Source organism: Puntigrus tetrazona, unplaced genomic scaffold (assembly GCF_018831695.1).
Source record: "Puntigrus tetrazona isolate hp1 unplaced genomic scaffold, ASM1883169v1 S000000469, whole genome shotgun sequence".
NCBI classification, from domain to species: Eukaryota; Metazoa; Chordata; class Actinopteri; order Cypriniformes; family Cyprinidae; genus Puntigrus; species Puntigrus tetrazona.
Window position 1 is genome coordinate 445,886 of NW_025048111.1, and position 26,289 is coordinate 472,174.

The 26,289-nt window shown below is 41.6% G+C and overlaps 2 protein-coding genes across 3 annotated transcripts; one reads left to right on the forward strand and one right to left on the reverse strand.

The window, feature by feature from the left end:
- Nucleotides 1–268: 268 nt before the first annotated feature.
- dld (deltaD) lies at nt 269–5,725 on the reverse strand. Its single transcript, XM_043231877.1, has 11 exons — nt 5,150–5,725; nt 4,760–5,056; nt 4,343–4,403; nt 3,993–4,250; nt 2,972–3,032; nt 2,748–2,878; nt 2,470–2,639; nt 2,170–2,386; nt 1,274–2,078; nt 1,086–1,191; nt 269–994 (listed from the first exon to the last, which is right to left on the reverse strand). The coding sequence occupies exons 1-11, from the start codon at nt 5,195–5,197 to the stop codon at nt 989–991; spliced, it is 2,160 nt and encodes a 719-aa protein (XP_043087812.1). The 5' UTR covers nt 5,198–5,725; the 3' UTR covers nt 269–988.
- A 1,240-nt stretch (nt 5,726–6,965) lies between these two features.
- fam120b (family with sequence similarity 120B) lies at nt 6,966–25,587 on the forward strand. Of its 2 annotated transcripts, XM_043231878.1 has the most exons (12): nt 6,970–8,427; nt 8,732–8,914; nt 9,731–10,764; nt 11,001–11,181; nt 12,164–12,265; nt 14,288–14,454; nt 14,777–14,869; nt 19,891–20,097; nt 20,907–21,015; nt 22,924–23,034; nt 23,186–23,234; nt 23,771–25,587. In XM_043231878.1, the coding sequence occupies exons 3-12, from the start codon at nt 9,757–9,759 to the stop codon at nt 23,790–23,792; spliced, it is 2,049 nt and encodes a 682-aa protein (XP_043087813.1). In that variant the 5' UTR covers nt 6,970–8,427; nt 8,732–8,914; nt 9,731–9,756; the 3' UTR covers nt 23,793–25,587. The 2 variants fall into 2 exon arrangements, 1 of the variants encoding a protein (XP_043087813.1); XR_006248704.1 differs by lacking the exons at nt 23,186–23,234; nt 23,771–25,587 and having other exon boundaries at nt 6,966–8,427; nt 19,891–20,669; nt 22,924–22,956.
- Nucleotides 25,588–26,289: the final 702 nt, after the last annotated feature.

The following is a 26,289-nucleotide window of genomic DNA, read 5'->3' on the forward strand; positions in this document are numbered from 1 at the left end:
CACGGCTACAGCTTTGACGTAAAACATTCATTACATACAACATAAAACATGTAAGAGACAAAAATATCAAAACCACTTTTTGCAAATGGTTTGGTTGAAGTTTCTGTCAGAGCTCTTACATCCCCCAAAATATCCTGCCATCAAGATCGAGGCAGTAATTTGCAATTACCGGGTGTGTCTTTGTCTCACTTAAAAAAAAAAACATGATACATTTGTCACATAAATCTGGAGATTAATGACTCCAAGATGGAAGATCTGACCAGTTGTGTGATATTTCATACAGGATTTATTTGGAAAAATATTAAGGTGATTTTTTTTTTTTTCATGGGCAACAGTCATAAAAACGATTCCTGTAAATTTTGACAGCAATGTTTAAATACATTTACATCAGAAAACAGTCACATCGACCCGAAGTGCCTTATTTACAATAGACAAATTTGCAAAATGAAAAAAGATTTTAAATTACACCAAACTTCACACACACGAAAAAAGAAACCACAAACACATCGATCACAAATAACACTTAAATAAAAAGAAATACAAGCTTTCAAAAAACAAATCAGTCACAAACATATTTGATGGCAGTGTTTTTCCTCTTCTGATCTATGCAATGATCAGAGAACTTCCAGATACACACTGCAGTCAGTGCATATGCATACACAGTATCCGATTCAATTGTGTGTTAAATACATTAAAAATACAACCCATCATAGTGCAATGAGGTAAAACCGTCCCTACAGGAAGTGCAGCGAGTCCATTTGGCACGTTCCTGGGAAACAAACTTTGAGAGTCCGAGCCAGTATGGCCCAACGTCCTTTCCTGCAGTCACTGTGTTTACTTCAGTTGAGAACCAGCTCATTCTGAATATCACCTTCAACATAAGTTTCACAGCAGCAGTCACATGAAGGGAACCTTCCCTCTGGTTTGAGCAGCATTACTGGAGTAAAACCTCCTGTAGAACAAGACGAGCTACAGCTCCGTTGTGGTGTTACACCTGGAACAAGAAAAGGAATGAGGTTAATTTAGTGTTCGGAAGTCTATATTTCGAAGACGAACGTGAGCAAAAGGAAGGCTCTCGGACTTACCTCGGTTGCGATAATACATTCATCCTTCTCCTCTGATAAAACAAAGACTGACTGGTACTTTGTGTCTTTGCACAAAGATTCTGTACGTTTCCTCTCTGAAGAATCACTGAAAGTGAAAAGATAAAAAGTTTAGTACTGCGCGACAACACCCAAAAGCCCAACCGCAATCCACACGCAACAATAGTTACCTTTTCGAATGATTTCTGTGTTTCTCCTCCAAGTCGGGATCGAGAGCTTCGCATTTTGTTGCTTCGCTCTTCTCAGAGTCCTCTTTTCCCAAGTCCTCCTGCTTCAGGTCATGAACAAGATTGTATTCCACTAGCGAGTAACGAGACTTGAATCCGTTTTTTTCCCCGCTCGCGGCGTCGCTCTGACAGTCCACTTTCTTGTTGATGTTCTTCACTTGCGTGGAGCCGATGACGCTTACAGACAAGTCCTTGTCTCGGCTGCAGTTGTTGGTCAGGTTGTTCATGGTCTCAATTTCACTGTGGCTGTCGATCTGCTGGTTCCTCTGCTGCAGCTTAAGACGGATGTAGACGACCAAGACGGCGCTGCCGATCAGGACTAAAAGCACTAATATAATCCCAGCGCAAACCGCCGTCCAAGGAAAGGTGCCATCGTCCTCGTTGTATGAGTACCTTTTGTCTGCACCCTCAACAGCTTGTCCCTGTGGGTTGTCTGGGAGCAAGAACTGACAGTTACGTCCTCCATATCCCGGGATGCAAGCACACACATAGCGGCCATCCCTTTCGTGACAAGTGGCCCCGTTGTGGCACGGGTTGTGGACGCACTTGTTGTACGCAGAGGTGCAGTTCTTGCCAGTGTATCCAGGCGGGCAGGTGCAAGTGTAGTCGTTCAGTCCGTCTTGGCACGTGCCACCATTCTGGCAGGGATAGTTGGCACATTCGTCAATGTTGTCTTCACAGTGCGTTCCAGAGAAACCCTCAGGACACTGACAGAGATATGAGTCCACGAGATCTAGACATTGAGCCCCTGGAGAAGAATAAGTAGGATAATGAGACATCTGCATTCTATCGACCTATTGCATGTATTTGAGGCTTTAAAACGGGAGCACTCTATGTACCGTTTGAGCAAGGGTTGGAGCTGCAGTGATCGATCTTCTTTTCACAGTTGAACCCAGCGTAGCCCATCGGGCACTGACAGAAGTATCCTCCTTCGGGGTTGTCAGCGCAGCGTCCACCGTTGAAGCAGGGACCGTCAGCGCAAGTCATGGCGCTCAGCTCGCAGTTTCTTCCATAGAAACCTGGAGGACACGTGCAGCTGTAGGTGTTTTCAAGATCCTGCGAACGATTGAGAAGATGTTGAGAACAAAACTCTACACCAGCAGTGCATTCAGAGAATGAAATAATCTCGGGAAACTCACAGTGCAACTGCCTCCATTTCTGCATGGGCTGCCAGAGCATTCGTTGACCTCAATCTCACAGCTGTCCCCAGTGAAGCCAGGTCTGCACGAGCAGGTGTAGCTTCCCTGGCCAGTGTTGGTGCAAGTGGCCCCATTCTGGCAGGGTTTGTGATGTGTGCAGTAGTTGAGATCTGCAAACACAAAACGTGTAGGTTAGTCTCATGCTGAGTTTGGTGTTAATGGACAACTCTAAGCTAACAAATTGATCGACTACCTAGTTTAGGATGTCAAAGGCTCACCTTGGTTACAGAAGAGGCCTCCCCAACCCTCTTGGCAGTTGCATTGCCATGGCTGTTGGCAGGTGCCATGCAAGCAGCCCGGATAGCGGATGCAATCGTCACAATACTTGCCACTAAATCCCACTCTGCATCTAAAAACACCACAGAGGAACTGTTAGTACATTGTTAACTATGAAAAGTTGAGTGTTAAACACAGAGGGACTTAAAATCTCCATCAAACCTACTTGCATTCGCCAGGTTTGTCACAAAATCCATGCTCTTCATCGCATCCAGGAAGACAGATTGCTGTAAAAAATAAAAATAAAAAATGTTTTTTTTTTTTAATTAATACCAGTTATTTTTTGACACCATTATCATTATACAAATCCATAGTTACATTTTACCAAGATGTTCACTTGTACATTGAGGATAATGAAAAAAATTCTTCTCACTACCATTGGAAGGACACTCTGGTTAACACAGTTGCACTCATACAAAAGCTTCCCAAACAAAAGCCCCTTTTTCCCCTAACTGTGGGTCAGAAGTCCCCTTTTCACTCTGTTCATCCAACCCCCTCCCCATAACGTCCCAGAGTCGGCGCAGATAAGGGTGGACAGCTGGTGAACATGGTGCCAGTGCAGGACAGCTGCTCTATTGTCTACCTTCACTCTGCAGCTGCCCCCTTCCAACAATACCTCACTGCTCTAAGCCAATCAGCGCCGAGCGCTCTGCCAAGTAACCAATCAGGCGTTACATTTAATCTATGGCACGCGTGCCATTATTTGGCCAACGTCCCTCATTTGAATCACACAAACGCCTGTTGCAACCATAGCGACGAAGTTTGTTGTTGTTGTTTTCCTCGCGAAATACCGAAACATGCTCACTTTCAAACAACTTTCAAACACAGACAAAAAATAATGCTAAACATGACCCCGGACAAACAAAAACAGATGATTTATAAATCACCTGAAAGCTGAATAAATAAGCTTACAATTAAAGATTTAAAGAATTGGAATCTGAGGGTGCAAAAATATAAGAAAATCGCCTTTAAAGTTTTCCAAATTAATGCCTTAGTGTTGCATATTACTAATAAAAAATAAAGCTGGATATGGAGATTTCTAAAGCTAAGTCTTACTAGAACATGCTCTTCACTTAATACCCCAATGATTTTTGGCATACAATGAAACGGGTCCGATGTATTGTAGGCAATTGCTACAAATATGACTGGTTTTGTGCTCAAGAGTCACAAACATCCTTTATACTCACGTTCAGTGCAGTACTGTCCTTTCCACCCGGAGTTGCAGATAATTTCTCCGCGCTCTCCGCAGGTGAAGTGGCCGAAGGTGTCGTCGCGGGGGCGGCAGAAGACCGAGCAGCCCTCGCCGTAGTAATGCTCGTCGCAGACGAATCTGTAGGAGTACTTCAGCTCCGTCCTCCCGCCGACCTGTAGGTCCTGGGACCATTCCTCGCCCACTGTTAGGTGCCTCTGGGTGGTCATGCGACTGATCAGACGCTCCGGGTTTTCTGCGGACGTTTTAAAGTTCAGCGTTATCTCACCGCTGCACGGCAACGATTGCTTAAAACGTTCGCTCCGGCTAAACGCGTCCTCTCCTTACCTGTGGACAGATCGTCGTTGGAATCGGTGTGCAACGCTTCGATAATCAGCGAAAAAGTTCCCTGAAACAGAAAAGGAAAATCGAGTAAATTAGAGCATTCCTCCACACCTCCCCGCTGTTTTACATATAACGGAAGATGCGAATGGCTCGAGGTGCGATCGCGCTGGGGATTCAAGCCTCATTTCTCCGATTTCACACTTACTTATTGCACTAAAATGAAAGGTTTCGGAATTTCACACTGAGCTGACAATTATATCCCAACCCAGGGGGATGTGACTTTTCCCACCCCACCAACACCGCTAAATACCCACATCCTGAGTCCTTACGCGTCGTTATTGCGCGTTATTATATGCTGCGCGTGCTATAAATCGGATGCAATGCAATGCAAAAAAAAAAAATGTAATACTAGCTACTCACCGGCCACGTGAATCCAAATGAGAACTGGATGGGGTTGGTGAAAGAGCTGTCAGGAAAGCTCTCGGGGACTTGGAAGGAGTTTGATCCGAGCACCGGGGTAACTGCGCCACCGTAGGTGCACGGAGGATCCGGAGACACGTTGGCTTGGTAATGTTTCAGGCAAATCCTAAAAAAGGTTTTGCATTCGCACTGCTGAGCCTCCGACGCGGATCCTTTGCAGCAGTTTGCGTTGCCTGTCACCCCTTTCTTGTTGAGAAACTCCTGCAGCTTTAACTCGAAAACCCCAGAACAAAACCCCTGAAAAGAAATCGAAACGGGATTAATTGGGCTACTACAAGTCGCCTACTCGTTGCACGCGCGTGCCGTAAAACGGATGCTTGTTTTAATTACCTGGCTTATCATGACACAAAGCAAAGCAGCTATCATAAGTCGTCCCATGGCGGAGAGGATCTGGACTGTGTTGTTAAGCTTCCACGGGCCAGGCTATTGTATGAGACCGTGTCTCAATAAATCATTGAGACCCGAAGTTCTCCACTCAGTGGGAGGCAGCTCTGGTCGATGCTCTGTTGTTTTCACTTTATCGGCTCATGCAAGCCCATCAAAGAAAAAAAAAAAATCAAGCAATTAAATCCCAAATACGAATATAAAGAGGAAACCCCGATGCGCAAAAGGGGGACGAACAGGAAATTCCCTCAGTGGACGATTACTCCCAAGTTGTCAAAAGTTTGCAGTCCGGTTGAAGATAGTTTAGGAAGCAGGGGAAAAAAACCCACAGGGCTGTGTACGCGCGCGTCGCTTATTTTCCGTTTATGCAGTCGGCGTGGAGATGATCCAAACTTTCCTCGCGTGCTCTTGTTTCCATGTGAGAGACTGACTGGATTGTGCGTGTTTAATGTCCCGGTCCTCCTGCGGCCGGTTATATACAGGCAGCGCCGGCTAGGGTAATGAGATGCAAATGAGCTACTCCCCAATCTGGCTCTGGTTGTCACAAAGGGACACTTTTCAATCTACACCACCCCCAACCCCCAAAAAAAAAAATCGGCAAATGGTCACTGAGCTGTAAAATGTGCAACTCTTTGCCACTGCGAGAGAGAGAGAGAGAGAGAGAGAGAGAGAGAGAGAGAGAGAGAGAGAATCTAATTTACATACAGGAAAATAAGCAACCTTGAGAATCCTGTACATCCCACTTTGACATTAAACCAAATTACATCACACATTGCAGGAATGTCGCGTTCCTGATACGCGCGCGAAAGCGTTCAGCGGGGTTTGTGGCTTTCTGGGCTTTTCCGCGCAACGTGTCTGGACCTCGAAAAGTGCGCGATTTTCTTTCAAGTTTCATTTATTTCGTTTTTAAAAAGTCGTTCTGTATCCTGGCGTTTACGCAAACGCGCGTTTGCGCTCTCCGTGAAGCAAAGCAAAACGAAAAGTACATTTCGTACCCGATTAAATTAGTTAACAGCGGTTGCAACAGCCCTGCATTAAAGAAATGAACCGTTTTAGAGCATTTCACGTTAAACTTGCATGAAATCTGTTAAGTAAAAAAGCGCGTATATTATATTAGGGTTAATCGGGTTAATAACGTTCTAACAGTTCTAACAGTTTTCAAAGTGAGAATGAAGTCGAGGCGGTTAAAGTTGGCCGGCGCCCCGCGTAATTAGGTCATGTGAAGTGAACGCGCGTTATTCTCCGGGGTTTTAACAGCACTTCATTTCGGCGGTTTGAGTTTTGGTGACTCTGTAAGTTTCGAGTTCGCGTCTCTAAGCTGGATTGTAAACGCTGAGCCGGTGTGTGTCGTTCGCGTGGCTGTCATTAAGGCACTTTGTTATTGTGTGAGGGGAGAATAAGTTTTTTTTTCCTCCGCGCTCTCAGCTGTATGGTAATTCCCACAGCACCTGCTCCCCTCACAATGTCGCGGGGAGAAAGAGCTCCCCTCTCCACACATCACCCTCGACAAAAGTACCTAGCAGCTTCTGTTGTTTTGGTGTTTTATCAATTATTTTGCGTTTAATTTGACGAGGAAGTTTCCGATGTGTTCTTTTAATCGTTCGCGTTGTTCAATGAATCTCTCTCTCCCTCTCTCTCTCTCTCTTTTCGCTCCGTCTCGCGAGCGTTTGTTTGTGTGCGTGCGCGAGGGTGGTCTTCATTAGTGCGTTAATTAAAAGCGCTCCGGAGGAATGCGACAATGGCGCGTCGGTGACACAGTTTACGCGCGGTCGGTTTCGGCGCCTCGTGAAAATCGTTTAGAAAGTTAGTTAGTTTGGGTGCGTTTAATCGAATGCGCTTCCTGAGCTAAAACGCGGATTTGCGACGCGATGCGGCGCGACAGGTGTCATAGCAACACACTCCGGAGATAGTTATTGAACCTCTGGCCGTAAATAAGAGCGGAACCGTGTCAGCCAGCTATCGTCGCACTTTCACCCACAATTCTTTGGCCTGACGTCGCACACATTTCCCGATTACCCCAGCAAAGCATCGCTGAAAAGCGCGTTGAAAACCCTCAGATTTATGCCCACTTCGCTTATTCTTTTCAAGCGTAATTTATGCCACGCGATTCTGTCCCGGTTAAATCAAGCAGAAAGCTCCTTTCTCGCATTCCTCCTCTTTTCTGAAGGTGGACTATGGGGAGACTGTTTAACTTAAGTGTTTCTATAGGGGGCTGTTGTACTTTAACTCCTGCCCACCAGTAGCTGCGACGAACAAAGCCGGGACTCGAGGTCTGACTCTTCATCTTTCTTTGCGCTTTAATTTTCATTGATTCTGAATACAAGGGGAGCCCTCGGGGACTCTCTCTGAAGACGCGGACAGCCCCCCAAGCCAACCATCTGCTCCCAACCAAATGGCGTTTTTTCACATCGCCGCTGCATGTCTCCGCTGCTTCTCCGGGCAGCGCGCAGGCTTCTCCAAATGAGACTGGAAGCACGAGCCCGTGAATGCCGCTGCTGGGCCATATGGTTAGGGAAGCTGCAGTAAGTGGCCGTGGGAACACGGGCGGTAACGAGCGCGGCAACGGCTCGTGGGAGAGCGTCCGCCGATCGATCGGTCGAATTAAGTGGAGCGCGAATGTTAAACGAGCATTCCTGTGTGCGCAACAGGAGACGCGGAGGCATCGCGAATACGTTTAAAGCTTATTTTGCGTTCGGGAAAAGGACAATGCACTGTAGTGAGAGTAGGTCCCCCCATCATGACGCAGCAAGGACTTGCGCTTATTAAAATAACAAAGGACGTGTCGCGTGGCTCGGGTGGCGCACTCATTATGGAAAAAAGCAGCATCGAGCAAGAAGAAACGATAAAAACGCACTGCGAAACAGATACATAAGTTTGATCAAAACCGGTTTGCCATCGAGTACAGTGATGCGCGCGAGCTGCTGTTCCGAATAGGCAGAGTTTCGAGTATACGCGCGCGCGCGCGTGTGTGTGTGTGTGTGAGGGAGAGAGAAAGAGAACAGGAGGGGTGAGTGAATTCTTCAACAGGCTTGAGGACTGTCGCGTGCCATCGTCCTTTAGGGAACATCTGCCCCTTTCCCTGGGGTGGTTTTGTTTATGTGAGAAACGTTGGTTCAAAGAGGGAGAAAAATCAATAATTGACCCAAAACTTGTGCGGCTCATGTAGGATACATTGGAATCCCGCGTCTGCCAAATGTGACAACACATCTGTTATTTATATTTATGTAGGTGTGAAATGTTTAACAGAAGACCATTTTATTACTTTTGCCATATATATATATATATATATATATATATATATATATATATATATATATATATATATATATATATATATATATATATGTATTTATATGTATATATATATTTATGTATTTATTTATTTATTTATTATTTTATTATTATTATTATTATTATTATTTATTTATTTATTTATTTTTCCCAGATTTGTTATCGACCAGAGCACTTGATAAATCCTAAATTATTTCGATTATATGTTTCAGCTGTGGTCTTCTTTTTCATTTACAGTCATTATAAAGGAACACGCTGATTGGCTGCTGAGATCGCGCGCCGGAACAGGAAGTGAGCGCAACGTTGTAAACACTAGCGGGTCCTGCCTCCGTAGCAGCCCCGCGGCTTTGAGCGAGAGAGCGCCTAATGCCCGCTAAGTCAAGTATTCGTGCTAAACTGCGCGTGTCATTCAACCGAATAGTGAGTCAGTTTTTCTTTCTTCAGCGGCACTGGGTTAAATATCTGTGACGTGAAGTGATAAAGGACACTAGTGCTCTATATCCTCACTGACAGCGTCGCAGCAGCTGTGGTGAAATCCATGTGAAGGGACTCAGCGAAGGGTTGCTCAAAAAAGTTCATTCATATTACCTGCTGTTTTACAAAAGTCAAAATTATTATAATGAGTGAGAAGAAAATGAAAGATAATTAGTTGATAATTACGGTTTGCTTCATAATGAATGATTAGAAGATTTATATAGCAGGGAAATAAAATATATATATATATATATATATATATATATATATATATATATATATATATATATATATATATATATTGAAGCATATTATAAATCTAATGGTAAAGGAGATCTGTTGGAAGCTGTATTTTCACATTTTTAAGTGTGGCTAATACAAGACATTTATATTTAGAGGCCGTATTGATGTATTATTTTGTTTCATTTTAGTAAATTTCTTAAATTATCTTTACTTCGTCTGAAAGAGCTCTTTAAATGTCTTACATGTACCTTCATATAACCTGCAGAAATCCTACGAAAAATTAGGAACCTAGTGAATTGTGAAACTCCACAAAAATGTTTTTTTCTTTTCTTTTTTTGCAATAATTTAGTGCTGTTTCTATATAATCCAGTTGACAGTTTCCCAGTTATTTAATTTTGAAGTTTAACGTATATTTTAAGTTGCACGCGTCATCGAGTTAACGGATGCATTGAGATTTTACAATGCCGTAATTTGGATAAAGAGAGATTTGGCATGCATTGCTTTTATGCGTCGTTGCAGGTGCATGAAGTTCAGTCCGGCCGAAGATGGGTGTGAAGGGCTTACAGTACTTCATGGAGACGTGCTGCGCAGACACTTGTGTGCCGGTGGACCTGAAGCAGATGGCGGTGGATCATGCCAGAGCCCATCCGGACGGACCCGCCACACTCGTAGTGGACGGAATGGCCTGTTTAAGATACTGGTACCGCTGTGAAGCTTGGGTCCACGGCGGCCAGTGGCAAGAGTACATGCACATCCTTCAAGAGTTTGTGGATGAGTTCACGGCTGCCGGCATACGCTTGGTCTTTTTCTTCGATGGGACGGTCGAGGATCAAAAGCGCGCGGAGTGGGTGAAGAGGCGTCTGAGAGTCAGCCAAGACATCGGCAGGATATTTCACCACGTCAAGACTCACGGACAGCAGCCCGACGGCGGAGACCTTTTCTGCCTTCCCTCCGGACTCGCGACCTTCTCCAGGTTTGCCCTCAAAAGCCTCGGCCAGGAAACGCGGTGCTCCGTTCGTGAAGGAGATTACGAGATTTCCGACTACGCTTTGTCTCGCGACTGCATGGGCATCCTCGGTCAAGATTCGGACTTCGTCATCTACGACGCGGTTCCGTACCTGTCCGTCAGCGAGCTCAATTTAAAGGACATGACAACGGTGCTGTTCTCCAGAGAGCGCCTGTGCCAGGTTTTGAAGCTCCGTGTGACTGACCTTCCTCTCTTGGCCTGTCTGTTGGGTAATGACGTCGTGTCCGAACAGCGAACGCAGCGTCTCCGCAACGGTGCTTTGGCATCGTTTCGAAAGAAACACAGGCAGGTTCAGGGAGACAAGGTCTACGCTGTTGCAGACTTCATCAACGTTCATCATCCCAGCTCCGGGGCAGCGTTTGGTCTCTCCTCACTCTCATTAGTTGAAGAAGAGAAAGAAGCTTTAGAAAAAGGCATACGCGTATATTTGCTCCCAGGCCAAACGTCCCCTTGGTTAGAAAGCAGCCGCCCCGTTCATAAACCTGTGTGTTTGATGGGCAAGTATGCACCGGCTGAAATATTACAGGTAAAAAGAAACGATGCAAACATATTTGAAAAATCGAATTTAAACATGCAACTAAGTTGCGTTCTGTGAATTAAATGCGTAACGATTAGACGTTTTCATGCTGGTATATCATTTGTCTTTTAAAAAGTACTGATGAAATGATAGGAAAACATCTTACTGTTTTCAACAAAAGCAGCAGGCCCTCCGGAAGTAGCATGGCTCTGTTTGTTCTTATGTTAAGTGTTGTCATGTTTCAGGCAGCGTTAGAGAAGCACACACGGGCAGAGGGTTTCCTGGTCTATAATGTGTTGTATGACGGAGTCGTGGAGTGCAGTAACACGTTGGAGGATGAGGATGAGGTGGAGTTACCCCCGCAGGCCATCTTATATCTGCCCGTCCGAGAACGAATCTACGGCCTTTTACTGCCAGTGGTTCCAGGTACATTTCATTTCTGTATTTTTCTTTTTCATTTCTAGAAAATATTTTGTTTTAGAATGCTCTCGCGTTATGTTGTAACTTGTATGCAACTTCGAGGAAGCAACTAAGTGAAGGAAAGCATTTTCAAAAACATCATATAAACACAAAGTATGATATAAAAAAAAAAAAACGTTTCCGGTGTTTTTTTTAATTTTTATTAAAATTGTTTATTGAAATAAAGTTAATGTGAAACATAAATATTAGGTGAAAGATTGGGGAGGTTTTATTGGTAAGATTTTCATGGAAAATAGAAAACCTGCATTGGCATCAAGTTAAAATACTGAAATTACTCAAAAACTCAAAAAAGAGGAGTTAATAATCCTGAAAATAGCCAGATAATACCACTTAAGAAAACGTCAACTAAAATTTAAAATAAAAAATGAAAATATAAAAATAAATGCTAATTCACAATATTAATAAATATTTTCATGGTGTACAAATTTGCTAATTATGTTTACAATTTACTAATATGCTACAAAATATATAATTGGCTAGAATATGCTTAAATCTTTTTTAAAAAAGTCTAATAATTCTTGTAAAGTGCGTTTTTGAAGAAGTTATCTTTGGAATTTAAATATTTTGTGTTTTACCCTAACATAGGCGTTCTGTCGAGGTACATTTCGTCTTACTGTGCCGTTAGCAAAAAAGAAATCTCCATTGCTCTGTAGTATTCTGGGAATTGTCTTGTTTCGATGTAATATTTGTGGTGTAGGCAAATATGTGGTGAACGTGCTGTCGAAAAAGAAGGGCCAGACCGGAGGGGACAAAACATATCAGATTTCAAACAGTCGAGACTACACTGTAATTTTGGCAAGGCTCTGTCAGTCAAATTATTTCACAACGTACAAGCCTATTGCACAAATGCCTTTCTGTGCCGCTTTTAAGGGAATTTTTTTGCATTGCTGCTCTCAGTTTATATGAACTTCTTCTCTCTGTTTTATAGATTGCTCTGGTCAGACTGTGTCAGTCAAAGAATGGTTCGTCTTTCCAGGAAATCCACTTAAAGAGCCAACCAGAGTCACTCCAAAACCCCTTAATAGTCTAAGTATGTAACTGAGTAGTTCTGTTCTACATATTGGCCGGTCGTGATGAAGCACCTCACTTGAAGTTTATCAAATGATATGCTGAATCTGCCACTGCTGAAAAAAAGAACGTTATCTCACAATTTTGAATTTTTTTTTTAGGATTGCGTGACGTGAAAATGCAAGTTATAAAGTCAGAATTGCGAGACGTAACGTCAAAATCGTGAGGGGGGAAAGTCAGAATTGAATGTTGCAAACTTGAAAGTCAGAAGAAAGTCAGTTATAAAGTCCAGTTCTGTGTGTTTTCACAATCGCGGCTTTATATCTTGCTGTTCTGAATACTAACAATTGCAAATCTCGCAATTGCGAAAAAAACAACAGAATATTGGAGCGTAAACGTGCAATTGAAAAAAGACAGATTCGACAGATTTAAAAAAATCGCAGTTAACCTTTTTATTTTTTATTCAGCGGTGGATGGATATTTCGTAGCTAAAGGCTGGAATACATTACACAAATTTTTGTTGTTGTTGTTGCCCTGACTTTCGGTCTGGATGAGTCTGCTCCAATTGCTGAAAGTCAAAGCCAGCCTGCAGTTTGTGGTCAGTCAGAGTTGACAGATTTCACAGAAAATAATGTAATATTTGAAACTCGCAGACTACCATACAGGATTTCAAACATTTGATATTTTTTTTTTTTTTTTTTTTTTAAAGCAAATATTGTTTTGATCCGTCACATATCTCATGTAACTATGAGCCGCACATTTCTGCACGAGTTTGTTGTGTTTGGAACAACTTGTGTGTGATCCCCAGCCATTTATCAGATGACGGCCAGTTGTTTTTCTCTGTAACCGTTCTCGAAGATGGTAAGTGTATGATGCCTAGTGTTTTAGCATCTGTTTTGATTTTAAACGGGAGGTAATGTATTGCAGCCTTAAATAATCCTCTGATAATCTCAAGGAATCGATGTTCTGTTGGTAGTGTACATAAGTCTCTTTGTTTGCTCTTTTGTATTTCCTTGAATCAGCGACGGCATGACACCGAAAAAAACCTATATGGCGTGATCAGTGCGTTTTGCTGCATTTCATGTTTCTTCATAGCAGAGGATCTAATATATAACATAGGATTTTTAAAAGTTAAAAATATATATTTTTGATTATGTTATCGTGTTTTTATTGTGTTAGTTAACTGTTTCACCTAGTCAAAACTGGAGTTATATGGTTTGCAAATGAACTCTCAATTTCTTTAGCTAGAAAACCATTGTTCAGTAACCACAAATTATTGTAAAAATCACAGCCTTTTATTATAACTGTTCAGGTATCCAATGTTTAAAGACATAGTTCCCCCAAAACTTTTCATTCACTTAAGTTTATTCAGTCTCAGGCCATTGATGGTAGTTTTTCGTTAAAAAGTGACTGAACAGTGAAGATGTTTTTTTTTTTTTTTTTTTATGAAACTGTGCTCCTTCAGGGATTCATAAAATGCCAGTCAGCAGCTACCTGTCTTTGAGAAAGACATGGGAATCTGATTCTTTTCCATAAACTGGTACTTTTGAACAGGTAATTTTAACGAACTGGTTCGATTCTCATGAGACGTGGATTTTGTGCATGTCTAAAGCACGCAAAGTGCATATATTTGTCTTTCTAAGCCCATCTTTCAACGAGAAACCAAATAATAATAATGGTTTAACCCCTTCAGTCAAGTGATTTAATGGTTCAAATAGTTCACCAAAAAGAACCAGTTCAAAAGAATGATTCGTTCATGAACCTGACATGAGGCTCTAGATTACAGGTGATGATGTAAATGATGTTCAGTTGTTCCTTGATATGCTTTTTTTATTATTTAAAACTGGTAGCCACTGACTTGCATTTTATGAATAACCAAGCACCACGTTTTCAGCTAAAAACAAAAAATTCGTTCTGTCGAAGAAAAATATCCTACATTTGGCCCGAGGGTGAGTAAATTAACAGCTAAAGTTTAGTTTTTTGGGTGAACCGTCCCTTTAATTTAAATTTGTGAGTTGAACTTGTGGTTTGTGTTGATCTACAGAACCCGATCTGATGGCTCTGTGGTTTGGGACGGAGCCAGAGGTGAAAGCAGTTCAAACATCAACACTCCTGGATGTCTTTGACCTGCATGAGTTTAATGCAGAGCTGAAGCGTTTTGACAGCCCTTCGATTGCTGTGATTTGTCTTGTAACCTACATCGCTGTTCAGGTGTGTTTAACTTTGCATCGTTGATACCACGAACCACCGAGGTTTTTTGCTTGAATGTAAACAAGTGGCTTTGTTCCGGTCCATCTGCACCACGTTTGCTCTGTTAGCCTTTATTTATTAATGATGTGGCCTCATTGCATTTCAAAAGAGTTTGAGCGGCGTCCCTTCAACACTGTTTATAGTGTGTAGTCCTTATCAGACAACTCGCATAATCGTGCATTGTGTGAAGATGTGTGTGGTGCTCGATGCTTGTTGTGTATACACGAGTGTGATTTTCACAGCTTGCATGAGAAATAAAAACGCCGTTTGCTCCTCGATCTAGGCGAGACAGCTTTCCCTGGAAGACGTAGATGCGTATCTAAGCCAGGCTGTTTGTGTCAGACTCAAATCCTTCAGAGAAATGCAACAGCTCAGGGTGAGTCATTCGCGCCGCCTCCGCTCGTTCTGAAAGTATTGTTTGCACACTCGCATGCTCACCCGTTTTAACCGGGCTTGGTTTGGAGTCTTCTAGAAAACAACTGCGGTAGTGTGTGTGTTATTTTGTAAGATACCTAAAAACAGACAAGGCCCTTTTGCAGTTGGTCCGATTGCTAGGTTTAAAAATTTAGTTTGACTCCGACCCGCTCACGTTTCCATTTGCATGACATTTATTCATTGAGAGGACACTTAGAAATGAGGAATGCAACACGACTCTTAACCCTTTAAGACCTGACGTAGAACAATTCCGCCAAAGTATATGCTAATATTTTTACATTGTATATTTTTACATATACAATATTTTTTATGCAGTTGCAACATAATGCACTCGAGTAAGTGACTGTGCTTGCATTTGTAAAGGTGTATAAGTGTATCTGTGTGGGGGGAGATTGCTGCAGATTGCAGTGACAAAGAGAGCACCGAAGCTATAAATTCATTCATCAAATGCAGTCATATTTCTGTAGAAACTCATTATGACCCTTTTTGGATCTTCTAAGGTTTATGGAATCGACATTCAGTGTAAGAACAAAACCATTTAAAATAGCTACAGCAGATGATAAACATTGTCAAATCGGCACAACAACATGGAGATGCAACAAATGGAGGCCTTTCGCTTGAGAGATGCATCAGATTCTTTTTGCTATTTGGAAAAAATGGGTAAAGAGACCGGAGGGATAATTTCTGGTTGCTTTGCGACATTCCTCTCAAAAACTACTCTAATTGTGGTCTGAACCTGAGAGCGATGCTCTGGTGACGGGCTCCTCGTCGTCCCCGCCGGCGACCACAGGGCTATTTCAGCTCCCACCCTAATTTAAGCCTCCTATGCGTGCTATTTCAGACACGGCCGCCAAGGGCAGCCTGTGGTTTCGCAGTGCTTGGATTGAGAGCCCTCCCCACAGCACAGATAATGGATGATAGAGAGACAAATTAGAGCCTCTTGGGAGATATCCAGCAAGCCGCCTCCTAATTTACAGATCCTCCGGTGTCTACAGCCGTCCTTTTTTTGCGTCTGGTGTGAATCCCTTCAGTCTGTTGTTTTCAGATGCTGATGCATATCTCAGCAAGCTGTTGACAATACAAATGTACTATTAAGCTGTATTTGTTTTTTTACGGATTATACGTTTATTTACTTCTGCGAAAGAATTTCAGTCCCAACTTTTATGCCGCGTATTGTCTGTTGGTTGCGCACTTTATTTATCTGCGATCCTGCGCGTTTACGTCGCGGCTGAAGTGAAGCGATCCGGCTGGGTTTATGTCGTGCGCGGTATGTAGGGAGATGAATGATAGTGTGTGTTTAGAGGGCGCACGGCAGCAGGTGTTGGGTTGCTCGCTGACCCAGAGACGCGTGTGTGCTCAAGGCGCGGTGGAGACAGCCTGCCGCTGGCCAGATGAAAGTGTGTAAAGCTCTCCTGCCTCCCATGTGCCATGGGGTGGCTGGAACACCTGTTACACACGCCATTGTTGTCTCCCATCGGGAGTTACACTGTCACATCTGCCTGAAATGTGAAAAGGGATGGAAGGGGGGTGTATTAGGAGGCTGTAAGAGCCAGACAGATGGCAGGAGAGTCTCCAGGGGCTGCCTGATTACCCCCCTCTAATCTGCTTCCCCCTGTGTTGCTTTGTCATAGTAAGGGAATGTAAATGCAAGCTAAGGATGCCACTACACTACATTCATCCCTTACAGATGCAATGATTCCAGAGCAAGCTATGTGCGTATATATTATTATTATTATTATTATTATTATTATTATTATTATTATTATTATTTTTTGCAAAAGGTTCCCTTGCAAAAACCAATAACTCTTCCAAAAGGCTTGTTAGGTTAAAAGTCAGCTATAAATAAGCATCTTATATGTTGTTAGTGCCGTCGAACGATTAATCACAAATAATCACATTCAAAATAACTTTTTGTTTACATTGTGTGTACAGAGTCGCGCTATGTGTTGACACAGTGACCACAAGGTTATGGGTGCCGACGCAAAATATTTTAATTCAAATAAATGCTGCTGTTTTAAACTTTTTTTTTTTTTTTTTTTCTTCTTCTAAGAATCCTAAAAAATGTTTCATGATTTCCTTACATTTAATTAATGTTTTCAACATTAATAAGAAAACATGATTCTTGAACAGTTAATGAGAAATGAGGCTGACGAATGGACTAATGCTTGCTGAAAATGTTGCTTTGCCGTTACGAATAAATTACATTTACATAAAAAAGGAAATTGTAATTTTAGCATGTTTATAATATTGTACAATATTACAGTTTATACTGTATTTTAAATTAAATAAATGCAGCTCTGAATAAATAGTTTTTATATATATATATATATATATATATATATATGTATGTATATGTGTGTGTGTGTGACAAAAATGTATCTTCATTCTTATATTTTACAAATGGCATAAGGAAGGTTTCAAGGGTTTTTTTTTTTTTTTTTTGCATTTTTCTGTCACACAATAGGACACACTGATGATCCTTTTATTTTTCAAAAGCACTGAAGGCAAATATTTTATGGCATTCAGTTTTGTTACTGGTTTCTTCCTACACAAATATGGTGCGACTCACACTGTAGTCCAAATCCTGCCCCAGCTCTCACTGACTCATAAGGGAGTTAAAAAGGTGCGCAAATCACAGTTTTGAGTCATTTTGAATGTTTGCTGTATTAGAATCAGAACCAGAATCATTCAGTTCAGAATTACCTTAACCTTAACTACAACTGCTCTTTTGCATCGTGCTTCAGAATCCAGTAACGGCGCTACAATCATATCAATACAGTGACCTAAACCAAATCATTCAGTTCCAGTATCTGTGCTTGATTCCCAAACCTTTAGTGACACAACACTGCTTTCAGACACGGCCCAGACATGTTTATTTAGTAAATAAAAAATCGAAAGTTTATTGAAATACCCCACAAGGCTCAGACAAGTCTCGTCTTGTGATGCATGAATGTTTACAGTAGTAACACTGAGCAGATGTGCATTAAGGTATGGCACAGGTGCAGAGCCTGATCACCAGGCTGTGGTTTGCCATTAATGTTGAGCTGCGTGTCCTCAGGGGGTCCGGCGCTCCTTCAGGCATCTGGCTGGAGCGGCCCTCATTGTTCACTGTTCAAATGCTTGCAGAGCAGCTGCTGTTCTGGTTTGTTGTCCCACTCTATACCTTTACAGCAGCAGGGTGGCATCGGCATTGTCCCGAGGCCCATTGACTTCCACGCTGAGCAATTAGCGGCTTTAAAGGTGCTAAGACTTTTACATGTCTTTTTAAGGGGTTTAATCAAAGCCGCTCTACTTCATCCCGCTCTCTAAACCTTATGCATAACAGTGAATGTGATTAAATGCTCTCGTTTCAGTGAAGAGGCACGGTTACGAGGAGGAAGCCAGGCCCGTGTAAACAGCGTAATATTTCAAACCGCAGCCAGGCTCTCAATCTGTGCGCCTGGAAGGCACGGGCAGTGGGCTGCTGCTGTCACTTCGGCTTTATCTCCAGCCTCCCTTTTGTTTGCTTTAGTCTAAGCTGTGTTTGAGAGCAGAGCAGGTGGCAGGCCAATTTTACGTTTTGATGTCACGGAAGCTAATCAGTCCGTCTCTTATCTCCTGTGGGCGGGGGTTGGGGACCAGGTGACCAGCGGACACAGTTCTGTGAGGGGGGCCTTTGTAAACATCCTCTTATCCGCGCGGGCCACTTCAGGTGAGCTCTGTGGGGTCACACCCTGCCTCCCTGCAGCCTGAGCTGAGATACACAATGGGTGTTGACAATATGATGAATTTGAAACCAAGGTACTGTAAAAACGGTGCGCTTTAAAGGAACCGTTCGATCGCAAGAAACATTCTGTAGTGTGTGACTCACTTTCAAAGAAAGAGTTTAGCATGCCATACAAAAACAGGCTGGTGAAAATGGAAAAATAGCATAATGGATCCCTAAATGTGACTCCTTAAATGGTTAGTTCACCCCAAAATGAAAATTCGGTCATTAATTATTCACCCTCATACCAGACCTGCAAGACCGTTGTTCGTCTTCAGAACACAAATTAAGATATTTGATGAAATCTGGGCGATATCTGATGCTCCATAGATGTTCACAGGTCCAGAGACATAGTCAATACATCAGCAAAACAGTCCAATGTGACATCAGTGCCTCTACTTTAGTTCAGTTGAGCTACTGATGTCACATCCTGTTTTACCAGTGTATTTACTACTATTACGTCAGAGTTGTGTGTTCTGCCATCCGCCGATTGCATCAAGTATGTTCTGAAGCATTCTTCAAAACGGCGGAAGACGTGGAGAAGAATGGTTGAGTAAATTGTCATTTTTGTTTTGTTTGTGCAAAAATGCATTCTCGTAGCTGACAATGAGCTACTGATGTCACGTGAACCGTTTCACCGCTATTTTTACTATGTATCTGGACACGAGAATATTTCATATGTCTATGCATGCAAAGCTTTATTAAAAATACGTAGCTTTCTAAAGCTTTCACAAAATAAAACGGTGCAAATAAAGTTTAGCGATAGTTCTTCGGTATTGGTTGTGGTTGCCAAGCTGTTTGGATTTTGTCTCAACCAGTCTGAATCAAGGTTCTGTTTTATAAGGTTCCTTTGCCAATAAGTGTAACAATGCATGAGCAGATTTCTGTTGGTCGACACAACAAATTTGCATTTCACTTTTTTCACTCTAAATTTTCTTATGCAAAGATATTGCATGACTTTAAATGACGTTAAATATAGATTTTAGCTAATATTTTGTCAATAGTTTAGCAATCTCTTAAGCACCACTCACACAGAAGCCCTTTTCGAACTAAAATAACTTGCTGCTGGTCAGTGCAGCTCATTTCTTTGACAAAGTGAAATCTGCATGCAAAACTTCATACTGTTTCCAAGTGAAATAGCTGGATTTTGACTCAACACACCTTCCAAAACTATGGTTTTCATACGGTTTTCTTTCTGTATTACCTCCCCCATGTAGACCTCTGTTGTGGACCCTAGGGCCGTCCAGCTCGGCTCTCTCTTTGTGCGGGGTCTGACCTACCTCATCGCAGCCAACACTGCTTGCGGTTTCCCTTTCCCAATGGGTGAGCTCATGCCTTGGAAGACCTTTGATGGCCTGCTCTTCCATTCAAAGTATCTGCAAGCCCACTCAGGCTGCCCGAAAGAGGAGCTTCTTGAAGGAAGTGTAAGTACAGGAAAATGCTGTTGACCTTGTTTATACTTGGTATTTAACATCCGTTTTGGATGATCAGATCTCAAACGGCCAGTTACCATACTTAAATTTTGTTCTCACTGCAACGGGACTTTTCATGGCCACACAAAGCCTTGACAGGTGAGTGGTATGCATCATAATGAGTTAGTATTTGATTCCTGACCGTCTTTTGAATGTGGTTTGAGCAGTGCGAAATTTTTAGCTCCACTTCTGATCGGATCACCAGAGACTTGATGATCACGTGTAAACCTAGCATGTCCTTCACCGAAGCCTATTAGCATGCTAAATGAAAATCAGGTCATAGTATGGGCCACACATATTTTGTTTACTGGATTTTGTTTAACTTTTGTTTACATGTCGTTGGTGTAGTGGAAAACAGAATCGCTTTTGTTTTTGATTGCTGTAATGTTTTTTCCGGAGCCAAGGGACCAAAACATCTAAATACATTTTTTGGACCCAAACATGGCTTCATAATTATAAATGCAGGCAGGAACTAACTCAGACTGTGCATAGTCACCTCTCGACTTCATGGGGGTCTCCGTACTGTAAGTCACTGATTTATTTAGTATTAATAAATACACATAATGATGTCTGAATACATCAAGTGCATTCAAATGTCTTTTCTCTCTTCTCCTTTTAAATAAATGCCATTAGATTTGACATTTTTAAGAGTGTCTCTATGGATTTGGTCATTTATAGATGCACATACTTGATTGAATTTTTGAATATGTCATTGTATATGCATTACACGTTTAATTTCTGTTTCGCATGTTGTCTTGTAGTCCTCTGGGATGGCTTTATTCACGTCCGTCAGAGAGCTGGTGCTGGACGCCTGCAGGAGGCGCGGCGTCTCCGTCCACAGCCGACCGCGCAGACTACAACACAGAGATGGTGCAGATCACTTTCAATTTCCTCGTGCCTTTCATATACAGCACTTTACTTCATATCAACGATTATTTTTATTTTTTTTACATTAGCGTACTGTAATGGAGCCGAGAGTAGTTTGGCCAGAATTTTTCAATAAACAAACAGGCAAGGGCTGTTGCATTCATTTGGGTGATGGACGTCTGTATTCTGTGAGTTTTCGCAAGCACGGACTCCTTGTTGACCTGGTTGTGACTCAAACAAATGGAACACATGCTGAGATACTTGCAGACAAACAATAGCCAGCAGTTCATAACACCCTCCATCTGGTCCGTGACAGTGGAAACGCTCTGCTTGGCGCACTATTTTAGATCGAGGGGATGCTTTGTCATAACAAGAATAATTCTGGGTTGCTTTTTATAGGTTGCTATCTATATTAAGTAACATAACAAGACAACAAAATTATAACGTGGTGGCTGTTACAAACTCCTTGAGCCCCTTTTGCTTTTTACCGCCATCCAGAGTTTTGTGGTTCTGTACTAAGATTAAAAGAGACCTTCTGGTGAAATTGTCTCCATCTGGTTTGCCTCTTGATGTCGACCAGCTCATGAACTGCTCATGTTGTGTCTTAGAGGCAAATAGGCTGCTTTTTGTCATCAGATATTTTAGTCCGATTATGGTAGAGTGCCTGGGTTTTGAATCTCAAGGTTTGTCCTGTTAGATTGATGTTCTTTTGTTTTATAGTTGTTTTTGGTCGTCTGGAATTCCAGCTAGTTTATTTTGTCATATGCTGTTCTTGGAGCATCTGTTGTGCACAACATGTTTTCTAACTTCAAAACAATCCGCGCGCTCGACTGTGGGATTTTGTAAGAAATGCTCGTTAGCCCTTTCAAAACTTGGTATGGAACGCCTAAAAGATTTTTTTTTTTCTTCAGTGGAAGGATGTGGCAAAATTTGAGCCATGTTTCAATAGTTTTTTTATTTTATAAATGAGAAACAAATTATTAAATTATACATATTTATATATAGAATGAAAATACCTTTTTAAAGCATTTATGTTGATTCATTGCCTTAATAAAATCATCCATATTAATTGTCATTTAGTAATTTATTGCTCATTGTAAGTTAATGTTAGTTAAATATAGTTAACAGTAAAGTGCTACCTGATATATTTTAAATTAAAAAGATTTAATCAATGCTACAATGGTAACTAGCTAGTTTTAGGCCAGAATATTTAGATAATTATTAATATAATGATAATGAAATTAATGGTATTTGTTGATTTTATTTATGATAACTTAATAGCTCCAAAGTGATAACATATTTTGCTTTTAATTATAAAATGTTTTTTTTCTTGCAAAAAAAAAAAAACATTTAGTAACGGGGCTTGTAACATAAATATTTAGGTCATTAGTATAGTTATATTCTATAATAACTGTAATATGTATCATTTTAATGGCTAACTGTAGTCAATAAATTTACAAACTATGAGGTGGGAACTCTGAAGAGTGGGAAATAAAATAAAATAAAATAAAAATCCTGTCATCGCTCAATTCCTCTGAAAACCAGAATGAGACATTTTGGTTTTCTTTTCTCAAATCTGTTCTGCTTTCTAAACTTTGCCTCTTTTCCATGAAGTTAATTCACCCCATTATTTCTCTGTCACTAAAAGGATTGTTTTGAATCTCAGATGGTCTAAAGTGTCAATTGCAAGAGGCTGCCGGGGGTAGACGTATATATAAAAAGGTCTGGTTGTAATTTATGTGCGTTTGAGGCAGTAATCATTGCCTCGGTCTTTTGGGGACGTGGTGGTGAAGTTCAGGCTTCAGAATTGTACGTTTTATGTTTCCAGTGATGCTCCACTGCAAATACTAATTGTAAGAGAGTCAAACCCCCAATTAAAACTGCATTTAAATGCTTCTTTTATTGCCGTAGCGAGACCCGTGGAGGCTGATGATCTGCATCAAGAAAGAGGACACCAGCTCCATCACAGCACACAGCAGGAGCCCAGACAGCAGCCCGGAGCTTCAGCACACCACCAGCATGGTACACCACACCACACCAGAACACAAACGCTGGCATAAACACCGTTGGGCATATAAGAACAGATCAAAGCTTGTATGGTTGTTTATGTATCTATCTATCTATCTGTTTTTCCTGGTCTGTCTCTGTAATAAAAGTATAACATCTTTTATAGGTTATAGACCAAGACATCCAAAGAGAGGACGATATCACCTTGCACCTCGGTGAGCTCTGCTGTCAATTTATATATATATCTGTCTGTCTGTCTGTATGTATATTTCAGAGGTGTCCAATGCAGCTCCTGGAGATCCACTATTCTGCAGTCAGCTCCAACTCTAATCAAACACATGTGCACGCTTCATGTTCAAGAGGTCCTGAAGACCCTCATTTGCATCAGGTTTGTTTGACTAGAGTTGGAGTTGAACAGTTGATCACCAGGAGCAGGATTGGGCACCTCTGGTCTATATCCATCCATCCATCCATCCATCCATCCATCTATCTATCTAGTCAGTTTCTACTGTATCTATTTATCTGTTTGTCTCTACAGTATCTGTCTATCTATCTATTTCTGGCCTCTCTGTCTCATCTATCTGTCTCTCCATACATCCATCAATTGATTGATCTTTCCATCCATTCATCTTTATCAAAGTCTTTCAAGACGAGCTGTACTTTTATAGTTTTCACCATGCTATTATTTATAAAATTAACGATTAACGTCTAATCTGCCCTCACAACTAAAATGGCTTTTCTTTTGCTATAGATGGCCCCAGTCTCAAAACTAAACAACCCTGACTGATGAGAAATGAATTACTAGGCTCTTGTGGAAACAATTGTCACCAACAGAACAAAGCATTTCAGATGTTCATGCCCATGTCCATGTTCTTGCCTTAATTTAGAGTCTGCCCTTTTGTTTCGCCTGCAGACGTGGCAGACGTTTCTGCAGTATCAGTAAAAAACATCAAATTGTACATGCATTTTTAACAGTCAAACAGAGCAAACTGTGACCGGTGATATCCCTGAAAAGCTTCACAGTATATCTTATAGTGAGATTACAGTCTTTTTTCCCCTTCCATGTGGATGATATGAATCAGTGACCAAAATGGAAGCTTCCTAAACTGTGTGCCAAACCCATTCATTCTGCTCAGACCCTAATTAGTATCAGATGATCTCTTACCTTTCAACTGCTGGTTTGGCGTTGACTCCAGTTGTTCGCAATTACAAAGATTATTTGTCTCCCTCAACACATTCGGATTCTAGTTTTTCAAGCAGCCATTCTTTAAAAAAAAATTGTTAATGATAACGTGCGTGTCATTTCATCAGAACTTGCGGTTGTGGTTCTGGCATATCGTGACCAACATGTACTTCATTGATACCACTCTGATACTCTTTCCATCATGTCTAAAAGTTCTAGCATTACAGTTTATGCACTTTTTAATGTCACGCAAACATTAAAATCTGCCTAAAATATTGCCTGGATTCTGCTTATTACATGTCCGCCGAATCTTCACCTTCAGCCAGGGTCTGAGGGCACATTTTTATTCTTTATTCATTAATCTGATTATGATGAAACTCATGTCCCAATGCCAAACGCCAAAGAATTTATTGCTCTCCAGATAATGATTTTTTTTTTGGTCTTTGCCCTGGTTGTGAAGCATTGCCTCTGCTGGTATTGTTAAACACCCCAGAGCGGAAATAGGATATGGAGAAAGTTCCACAGCTTAAGTGGTCAAAGCACAGCTCTTCCCCTTATCTACAGAGAACGAAAGCCACAGGAATGAAAAACAGTACTACACAAACACGTGACTTGGCTAGGCATGGCAAGAGCTTATAGGCACAGCAGGAAATGGAGGCGACAGATTTACTCATCCAAAACAGAGTGCAGATCGACCAGTTTTTGGCAGTTAAAAAGCATTTGACATCAACAGTTGGGGATCATTGGACATTGAAAACCATGAAATAATCAGTGAAGTCTAAAATATGAATGGAAAATTCAAGATTTCAAGATTGATTCTAGAGTATCAAATCATCATATTAGAATTATTTATGAAGGATTGTGTGACGCTAAAAACAGCTTTGCATCTTTACAATTCAGTTTTGCGTCTCAGGAATACGTCGAATTTTAACAGTTATATATTTTACAGTATTAAGTTAATATTAAGTTTGAACCACATTTTTTGCAAAAAAACATAATGCGGCCTTGGTGAGCATAGAGGCTTCTTTTAAAAAACCTTAAAAATCTTACCAAGCATGATCATTGCAGAACTTCGTTTAGCTCAGTCAAAAAAGTTTATATGTTATCGCTGAACATCGGTTTCCTTACAGAGAAAATGCACATGATTTTTTTTTTTTTCATTTCCGGAACCCGGCTGCGGTGCTTCACTGAAAAGGGCTGGGATGTTTCTATGCAAATGTAACGCTGAATGAAGTTATTTTTAAGCGTACAGAATCATTTCCTGTGCAGCGTTTTGCTTTGATTCTAAATCTGTTTGCTCAGTCCTGGCACGACCGGGTGCCAATTGTGTATCCAGTGCTTTTTTTAAACTGAATAAATAAAACCGCTAGATTAGCAACACTCTACAACACATTGTCCTTTTCATCTGTTTAATTATAGCGTGCGTGTGTGTGTGTGTGTGCGCGCTAATGGTAAATATAGCCTCTATTCTCATGGCCGTGCGGTCGGAGCTCCGCGGGCTGACGCTGAGTTAGCGTGAGGGTGATTGGGTGCCGGCCGGCTGAGGGTGGGGAGCAGAGCGTTTGTTCTGCAGCAGGCGCTGTGGGGTGGAGGTGGGGACACACGCTGCCACAAGAAGCCAGACTTTGGCACGCTGTCATCTCAGTTTCCTTCACAGAGCACGAGAGAGACGGACGGAGGGAGGGAAAGCAGGCATGATGGAGCCAACAATTATCTGGCACTCCGTCCCTCGCGTTTTCACTCTCCGCTTGAGGAACTGAGGCCGCTCGTTTGAGTCTGGGGTCCGTTTTTACGGAAAACCGTCTCGGCTGTGTGGAGTGGAGACTGTGGGCATTTTTTTTTTTTTTTTTTTTTTTTTTTGAACGTTTTGCAGTCCCCAAATAAACAGCAGCCGCAGAAAGATTCTACTTCCTGTGAGCTGTAACAATTTTGGTCGGTGTGTGAATAATATAATTATTTGCAGCTGCAGTCAACTTATGTAGTTTGCACGTTGCAGTCTTTCTCTTGAAAAACAACTAATATATATATATATATATATATATATATATATATATATATATATATATATATATATATATATATATATA